The following is a 10,194-nucleotide window of genomic DNA, read 5'->3' as shown; positions in this document are numbered from 1 at the left end:
AAAATAACATTCTTGAAACGACAAGAAGAAGAACATTGAATACATGGAAATGTGCATGTGTGTGATTCATTCCGTTGCATCTGTCTGTCTGACACATTGCCTAACAGTCCATTTAAGGTCTCAACTGTCTCGAATAATGAAGTTCGACAAGAAGCAGATTAAATTATTAATTTGCCACATAATCGGCTTATTACGAATATAATCCACTATTGAATGTCACATCAATCAAAATATTAAACCTTCATTCAACACACTTCACCCGCAGGCTGGCTGGCAGACCGGCCTGCCAAGGGTGAGGAAACTATCAATCCAAACGTGATTTGAGTGCCGATCACCATTTGCTGTAAATGGACGAGGAGGAGTTGAACAGTTACAGCTGTCAAAAAAATCACTGGGAAATCTCCATTGAATGATACTTTACTTCAATTTTAATACCATGGCGTCAACGAACATAACCACATTGAATTGATTACAAGGTATTTAAAGGGATACCTTTGGGATTCCTTTCATTTCATGTTGTGTGTTGGAAAATTCATATTCCCAGTTGTACACTTTTCTCTTCTCTCCCAAATATCTTGCTCGTTTAATGGTAATTGATTTCTAATTGTCAAATAGACACTTATGTTCGATCGACCCTTGATTCTTAAGTGTTTTAGTTTTGAGCCCACTTTGCCGGTTGTTATCTTTATGACACCTTGTGTTGTGTTTAGCCCATCTGTTTGTCCGTCTGTCCCTTTCTGTGTCTCATTATATTTTTGTGGCAAGGGTGTTAGATCATTTATATAAAGTGAAAAAAATAACTAAAATCGAAATATCTATATTAAAAGTGTGCCTCGACTTTAAAAATTGTCTAAGACCAAGCCCTTTTATTTATTTGCTATCTAAAAGTGTTTAATTGACTTCTACTTTTTGTCAACAAAAACACCATTTACTTGAGATTTTAATAAAAATAAACTTCTGTTCCGTAGCCTTAGCAAAATTTATTTTGGAAGTCAGTGCTGGGTATAGACTATGTCTGGAGGAATTTTTAGGCAAGTTTTCGATAAGTTGTTAACACATAGAATATTAAATATTTTATGTATGTTTGAATTGGTCTAGTTGTATTGATATTCCATTCCAAATTTACAAGTTTTGAAAATGTGCAGAGCAGGTTATATAGAGCCGGTCTGTAACTTCCGCACATGAACGCATCTGTACCAGGCTTTAGGATTGCTCCAACTATTGTTTCCTTCCATGATATTGGGAAATAGCCAATGTTGAGGCAGTGACTAAAAAGTACCGCCAGGAAAATGATAATGGCTTCTCCGGCTTTCGTCACGGCAATGTCTGGAACTATGTGGATGCCAAAAGATTTATTCGGAGCACGGTGTGCTTTAGCAGACCCGACCTTCAAGGAGTTATCTTCGACGATTACTTCGTTGTCATCTTGAATGCCTTTCCATACGTCTTGGAGATGCCTTCAAAGCTTTCCAGACAACCGGTCTAACAACCCTTCTCATATATGTTAATAAGTTACCTTATTATCACACTGAGATTCCTGATGTCGTCTTGGAGATGCCTTCAAAGCTTTCCAGACAACCGGTCTAACAACCCTTCTCATATATGTTAATAAGTTACCTTATTATCACACTGAGATTCCTGATGTTTTATTTGAGGATGTGATAACGATCAGGGTATTAGGGTGTTCCGGAGCCTTTTCTGCTCGGCCATTGTGGTTTGCCTTCGTACATTTTCATCTATGGTTCTTTTGAAGACAGATCTGAGCCCGTTTTTGTGAAATTTCTGTCTGTGGGAAGGGCGTGCTGTACGCGCCATTGATTTGTCGTTGGTATCGACAGATCCTTATTACATTGAAGTTGTAGAAAACCTCTGGTTCATCATCATGGATGCCACCCGTTCGCAGGCCCATTTCAACTGCGCGGTGATTGGACTCAAATATAAATACCCCCTGCCTCCATGCTTTTTATACCCTCCATCCTGAGGAATGGAAAATGTAAAACTGATGTTCTGTAGCTCCACATTACTCTTCGACGGAATTCTCGACGCATCATCGGCATAAATCATTTACTGTCCATTGGAAACTTTAGTTCACAACTTGACGTTTTCCTCTTTGGCGCACTCAGGGATAAAAGTGGGAATAGGGGATAGGAAAAATGGCATATATTGCAGCAACTAGAGGGCATATATTTTTTTATTCAAATATTAAAATATTTAATATAAATGTTGAATCCAATTTTTCTATTTTTACGGATCGGTATTTTGTTAAACTACAATAACAAATGCTGCATTTAAAATATGTTTATATATAAACATATAATTCCTAAGACCACATCGAATTTTTATAGCCCTTCTGCTCTACTGTGAAATGGTGTAAATTGTGCAATGAGAACGCTTTCCGCTTCGTAGAGGTAATGCATTTATTTGGGATAATTTCAAATAGTGTGTCAATATAAGCAAAGACAACAATAACTGTGACGACAAATGTCGTTTTAGGTTTATGGCCCGGGTATAAAACGATATAAAATCAACAATAAACAACTACAGCAAAGAGTTAAGAAAAAAGACTAAGAAAACTCATAAAAGAACACACAGACATACTCCATAGGGTCGGTGAAGAATTTTATCCAAATAGATAGGTGTTTGCGCTTTCATACATTCGTTGAGCTATAGAAATATACGCGCACACACTCTCATTTACATTTCATTCATACATCTAGTCCAACAGTCAACTAAGCAGTCAGTCAACCAGCCATCCAACCATCCATCTAGTCATTCCCTCAGCCAGTCACTCAGTCATCTATCTATGATTATAACTTTATGTAAACAAATCAAAAAAAGACCAACAACAATCAATGGTTTTAGTGTGGAAATTTCCTTAAGATTTTTGTCTTTTTTTCTATTTTTCCAAAAACATAAAAATCCAGTAAACGAAGGAAAATCTTTGGCTATGGGATTTGTAAAGAACACACACAAATACACAAACGCTCGCTCACTCACTCAGACATACCGTATTACGCATGCGCAACTCTTTTGTTTATAACAGTGAGAAAAACAAAAATCGAAGATTTAAATTTGTTGGTTATTTGAGTACCCGTCTAATGATCATCAACGTCATTAAAAGCGGATTATGGGCAATGAGACACAATCATCAATGGTATCGAGGGAATGCCGCCTTCGTCGATCGGCTTTCATATTTCGTTGTGACAACATTAGAACCTTTTCGTTTTATGGTCTCCAAAAAACGATGCAACATCCAATACCACTACCATCCGCAACTACGAGGAGTACTACTGACGGATGACGATGTCGGCTGCTGCTGATGCTGCCTGCATCCAATTTCCAATTATCACTCATCAAAAGTATCACAAACGCTCACGCACACACACAGCACTGTCACTCAACCCGGTCCGCGTCAGGCGTTGTGTAACATGATGCTCAGTGTAATGATTGAACGATTTAGCCGCCGTGAGTGGTGCAGCCGGGAATCGTTTACATGGTCGTTATCCGCATTGACGTGACGTCATGTTACACAAAAACAATCAATGCCTTTTCGTCACATTGTCAATCAGAGCATCGTCATTAAAATTTGTTTTATCGCTTATTTTAGTGCGATTGAGGCCAAACTTTCTCTTTTCATTGGCCTAACAATAACAATGAAACATCAAACAAGAATCCTGTCACTCTCTCAGTTATCTCCTGCAGTCATATCATTTGGTTAGTAGTATTTGGAGTTTGCGTGTTTTGAATGTCTATTCAATTTCGGAGAATTCATTGAATGCTCTACTGAATAATTGTTGCAATCGATTTGAATCCTCTAGCGAAAACACAATTTAGAAGAATCCATAAATAATAGATATGAGAAATTATTTAGATTCAAAAATACAATGGGAAAATAAAATGAGCTTAAAAATATAATGATTTATACAAAATGGCTAGAATGTACCACAAAAGATTGTCCCATAGGCGTTGTAAATTGAATTTACAAAATTTTCAAATATTGAATCTTCATGTGGGATGTACCAGTAGGAGTGGACCGATGGGTCCCTTCTTCGAAAGTAATCAATTTTTGGTTAAAATATTACTATTTGCAATTAACTATTTAAAATTTTAACTCTTTGGGGAGAGGTGCCAAAGAGTTAAAATTTACAAATTTTCAAATTTTGTCGGATAGGCCCCCTATATGGGGCCTATCCGACAGAACCCCAAAAATACCGCAAAATTGGGGGTACCCTTATATGGGGGCTATCCGAAAAAATGAACCCATATTTATAAGACGACTATATGCAAAATTTTGGCGGTCTATCTCAATTCATTTAGACGCTAGAGTGATTACAACAGACATACGGACATGCTTAAATCGTCATAGAATTTTACGCTAATCAAGAACGGACGGAAATGATTATTTCGATGCGTTACAAATGGAAAAACAAAACGAATATACCCTCCATACTATGGTGGAGGGTATACAAATTCCTGAATGGAATCTACGAAACCAAAACTGCACATAATTGGCTGTTAGAATTATTATTACATAACCTTCTGAAGCATTTACTATATTTGAATAACAAACTTTATTAAATTAAGTAGAGGCTGTAAATGGTAATATACGATTTTTTAATTTTATCGCATTTATTATCGCCTTTACTTAATTTGTATTTATGAATATTATTCTTCCACCTTTTCAGAAACATTCGCCCAATGTGTCAAAGTAAACTCACGCAATTGTTGCACCTTAGCAAAACAGGGTTAAACGTCAACAAGCAGTAATAGAGAGAAACAACAAAAACACACACACACGCACGAACACACGCCAAAGAAGGCGAAGAGCAAACAACAAACAGTATTTTCCCCATGCAACAAATACGGTGGCACCACACAGCCAGTCAGTCAGTCATTCCCGCAACCATCATCCATTGGCTTACTATGCCAATATCGTCGGGGGTTGTGTTTTGTGTGACTGTGTGTATGGCAGACATGTTGCAAGTATGAAAACAACAAACACGATAATGATGTTCCGGCCATGGCAAAGTAACAACGACGACGTCGGCTACAACGACAATGGTGATGATGATGGGAAACGCCGAAGTTGCTGCTGGTGTATTACTAAAACGATGGTTAGGCCAATACGAAAAATTCAGTCGAGTACGAACGAGCAAACGCGATGAACGTCTTTTCAGTGCAGTGAGAGAGAACGGTTTTGAATTTTGAATTTACCAAAAAAAAAAAAAAAAACACAAAGTAACATAAAAAATACAACAATAAACTGTGCGTAACAGAAAAAAATTTTGAATTTGAAAATTGTGAAAACTTGAATTAAATTTTGAAAAGAAAATCTAATGTGCCAAGAATTTTCCAAAAAAAAAATTGAAAACATAAAATTCCCACAGAAAATACAGTTTTTATCGAATTTCGTGTTTGTTGTTCTAAATTTTATCAAACTATTATCAATTACAACAAAATTACGCTAAATGCATTTCGTGTGTGGTGCGGGTCCCCCTTTTTAAAAGGGTTTAGAATTTGAAGTTATCCAACCGTCTATTTGATTGATTGCGGAGGTGAAGTGGTGGTCGGTTGATTTTTTAAAACGGAAAAAACAAAGACAATTTGCCGGCCCAAAAATGTATGGTGGTTGTCTGGTTCCAAGTGACTTCCGATAAGCGGGAATAACAATAATAGTATTTGACAAAAATTCACCTGGCGGTATATGGTGACCATCATTGAAATATAAACAGAAAATAGTTCTGTGAGTGTTTATTTTTTGCTGGAACCGATCCGTTTTTTGTGTCTGTGTGTGTTTTTTCGCCAAAGATCCAAACTATATAAACAATCCGTCGTGGTTATCATCTTGTGGTGCTGGACTACACCGTTTATAGACAAGAAACGTGTTTTAGGGCAAGCCTTTTGAGGCTGTCTGTTTGTGGTCTATCGTATTCACTCGTGTGTCGTTGTGTGCGTGCATGTTTGGGTTATTTTAATCGCTGTGCGGTGTATGGTGTTTAAACGTTTTCGTGAAGTTAATGCGCGCATTTTGTCGGCCTTTTGATCTTTCAAAGGCTTTTTTCCACCGATAACATACAGCAACAACAACAAGAGGAACACCACCAACAACAACAGCCATCAAGAGAAGACAACAATCGTTCGAAGTGAACACAGAGCCAGGGACTGGCCAACAACATTGTGTGAACAAGTGCTCACTCACACACATAGACACGGACACTCACACATGTGCATATACAAATGTTTTCATGGATGTCGGTAAAAATCTAAAAAAAAACGGATCCTCTAGATCTCTTCCATTCTTTTTACATAGCCGGCATTGAGCCAAAGTGATGTCCAGTTGTCCAGAAACAACAACAGCAACAACAAAAAAGTTGTATACAAGAACAATAACCACCAACCACTGAACTTTTTTTGTGAAAGAAACAAGAAAAATCTGTAGTAAAAATAAGAACAGGCTTCCGAGGAATAAGGCCATTAAAGCAATTAAAACAAACAGCAACAACAACAAAAATAACAATAAACCAAGATATGTGTCAAACTATTTAACAACAATAAAAAACGGTAGCAAACCACAAAGTATTAAAGAAAGAAACCCACCAAAATTCTCTCAACAAAAAAACACCAAAAGAAATCTCAATACAAATCCGTTCGTTCGTTTTCTATAAATAAAAAAAATATAAATTAATAAAATAACATACACAACTTAGTAATTTTTAATAATAAACAAATAACTAGTGCTAATAATTTATTAAAAAAAGAAACAACAAAAACAAAGCATATTTGCTTCCCAGTACTTAGAAAAACAAAAACCACAAATAAACACACCTAAAATTAGACTTTAGCAGTTAATCAAAGCCAAAAAGTAGTCTACAATTTTCATTTAATTTATATTAAATATTAAATCGCAAAAAAAACCAAAATGCATCTTTTGTGCTTCATAACCATGGCCATGCTGGCCCTATGGCATTTACAACTCTCAACATGTGATGACATTACGCTAACCCAACAATCGACACAAACACAATCTGGAGGCTTACAACAATCGCAACAGAATCCAAATGGACCCGGTGTTATGAGTTCAAATACCCTAACGTCCGGACAAAATATAGGCTTAGTTAATAGTAATCATCAGCAACAACAGCAGCAGCAACAACACCATCAGCAACAGCAAACGCATACAAATCTTAATCAGCTGGCCGGTAACAGCTCTCTTCTCAATTCCCTAATGAATGCCAATGGAAACGTAAATGGTCTGCAAGGCCTATCACCATCGTTAAGTGGCGTTCTAAGTTCCATGGGTAGTGGCGGTATTATTGGCCATTCCGGTGGTAGCTCAATGAGTTCTCATGGTCTTGGAGGCGGCATGGGTATGGGTGGTGGTGGCGGCGGAGGAGGTAGCAGCGGTGGTCATCATGGTCATGCCCTAGCCGGTTTGGCAAATTTAGGCATTATTGTGCCAGGGCATCGTCCAGGAATTACTACGAGCGATTCAGGAGGCCGTTATGGACCACCCTATATGGGTGCAGGCAACATGGATGGAAATAGTATGCAACAAGGGGGAAGCAGCAGTAGTCTTGGCGGTTCACAATACTAGTAAGTACAATAAACAAATACGTTTTTTATTTATTTTGAATGCAAAGTGTTAGAAATAAGAAAAGTAATATGAAATAGGTATAAGTAAATCGATTTTCGACTAATCGACTTTTTGAATGGAAAAGTCTAAAATTCGAAGTTGACAAAAATCGAAAAGGCTAAAAGTCGACTTCTGCGCTCGACTACATATCCCTAATATGAAAATGTGAGATAATATGGAAATGTTACATAATAGGTTGGGGAAAAGAAATCCATTATTTTTTTTTTTGGCTCATGTCTGTAGTGATAGATTTCTTGTAAAGTATCGATCAAAAAATTTCAGATTTATGCTCGTTGTAAGGGTGACATTTCGCAGTAAAAGAATTTTTTGCTTTTTTTTGTTTGGTGTATTCAGTTGTGATTTACAGGGTGTTAAAAATGGAAGTGAGCAAAGAGAAAAATCGGTACATTTTAAAGATTTTCTTTGACAAATGTTAAAGTTGCACCTTGCACAGGTAGGCCGGTCGTCGAAAATGTCGATAAAATCAGAGAAATCATCGATGTTGACCGGCATGTTAGCAGTCGTAACATCGCCCAGGAGCTAAAAATCGACCATAAAACTATTTTAAACCATTAATTGACCAGAATTGGCCAATAGAAGAGTTGTCGTGTTCCACTGGGACAACGCTTGGTCACAAACATCTTCAGTGACTCGCCAGAAACTTGGAGGACTTGGATTGGAAGCGATTTTCATCTTTTTCTTGTATTGCAAAATTTCTTCAATGATAAATAATTGCTATCTAGGGAGGATTGTGAAAATCGACTACTAGAGTTTTTGCAAGTTTTGAAGTTACCTTTAAAATGGCAACAAATCATACAATAAAACGGTGTATATTTGGCCCAAATCGGACATTCCGAAGTATGTTAAATAAAGTCCTATATTTTGTATATATAATGGATTTTTTTTTTTTTTTTTTTTTTTATTTGATTTTTATTTCAACTCATATACATTTCTTTGGTTATAATTGCCTCTGCGCCAAGTGGCATTAAAAGAGGCTAGTTGGCAATTTTACATAATTTTTGTATATATTATAACATATTTACATATCAACATTTATTAATAAGCTCATATATATATATTAAGATAACATTTCTTCGACATTCTGCGCTAAAAAAAGTTTCAAATGTCTCTTAAATGCGGAAAGTGTAGAACTACTTTTAACATTTTGTGGCAAATTATTATATTCTCGACTTCCGGAATGTTGTATACGCTGTTTGGTGGTTTCAGTGCGACATAAAGCAACACGAAGTTGTGAATTGTTCCGAGTGTTGAACAAACTTTGATTTCGTATGAAATCTATAGTATGAAATCCTACGTTATTTATACATTTATATACATAAAGTAAAAGTTGATATCTATATTGGCCATGAATCGGTAGGATTGTCGTAAATTTTTCTTGAAATAAGCATTGTGTTGGATACAATACATGTAAATTAGCAACAAGTTTCAATGCTTTGTTTTGAAGACGTTGCAATGATTTAAGGCTTGTACTGTTCTTGAAAGCATATATTGATGCTAAATAATTTATATGACTTTGTATTAATGTTTGATAGATTAAATACTTAGTATTCTGATCGAATTTATACTTGAATTTATAAAGTACACCTAATGCGGGAGATATTCTTGATTTCAACATATTTATGTGTTGATCCCATCCAATGTTTGACTGCAAAATTAGACCCAAATATTTTATCTCATGGACTTCATGAACTATTTTGCCTCCAATGTTGACATTAAAAGCCGAATTAAAGTTCCCTTGTGGCCTGAAACGAATTAATTTAGTTTTTCCTTCATTAATATACAACTTGTTTATTCTCATATATTCGAAAATGAGAGCTGCATCTCTTTCAATGTACGTTTTAGCAACTGTTTCTGATTTATATGGGTAAAATATACAAATGTCATCCGCATACATGAATATCCGGCCAGTTAGCTGTAAATTAACCAAGTCGTTTATATATATAATAAACAATAAAGGACCTAAAATGCTACCTTGAGGTACACCACTTTCAACGTCTAAAATATCACTTTTACATTGTTCGATTTGGACAAATTGCTTTCTATTTCTCAAATACGACTTTAGAATCACAACGAATAACCTTACATCTTACGTTGTTGTTTGATTGGAAATGTATATTCAAACTTGTGTGAATTATATTATGATCAGAAATGTTGCACTCTATTGATGAAATTATACATGGCTTCTGAATATTAGTATAAACATGATCTATACAAGTTTTGCTCAAAGGACGTGTTGTTAAACTATGACAATTTCTGAAGTCGTAATTTGACAGCATATTTAAAATATCATCTGATATATGCTGATCATAGATATTAATGTTCGCATCTCCAACAAAAACAGTTGGTGTTCTTCCATACAACAAAAGCTTTTGTTCAACATACTCTATAAACAATTGCAAATTACATTTTGGGTTTTTGTAATACGATATCAGTGTTATCGGTTTGCTATCAATTTGAATATTTTGTAATTTTACTACAATGGTGTCAATAAAGCCACCAGTTGTACATTCTAACTCAACAAACTTTACGTCATCTCGTAT

The 10,194-nt window shown here is 35.8% G+C and overlaps 1 protein-coding gene across 1 annotated transcript; it reads left to right on the top strand.

The window, feature by feature from the left end:
• Positions 1 to 6,919: 6,919 nt before the first annotated feature.
• Positions 6,920 to 7,593, top strand: LOC133331276 (protein Wnt-4-like; the record flags this gene model as incomplete). The annotated part of the gene is made up of 1 exon (XM_061539675.1): positions 6,920 to 7,593. A coding segment is annotated over exon 1 (674 nt), but the record flags the coding sequence as incomplete, so codon positions are not given.
• Positions 7,594 to 10,194: the final 2,601 nt, after the last annotated feature.

The sequence above is a fragment of the Musca vetustissima genome, unplaced genomic scaffold, assembly GCF_032173495.1.
Source record: "Musca vetustissima isolate MV318-11 ecotype Yass unplaced genomic scaffold, APGP_CSIRO_Mvet_v1 utg65754, whole genome shotgun sequence".
Classification (NCBI taxonomy): Eukaryota; Metazoa; Arthropoda; class Insecta; order Diptera; family Muscidae; genus Musca; species Musca vetustissima.
This window is presented reverse-complemented; position numbering and strand designations above follow the sequence as displayed.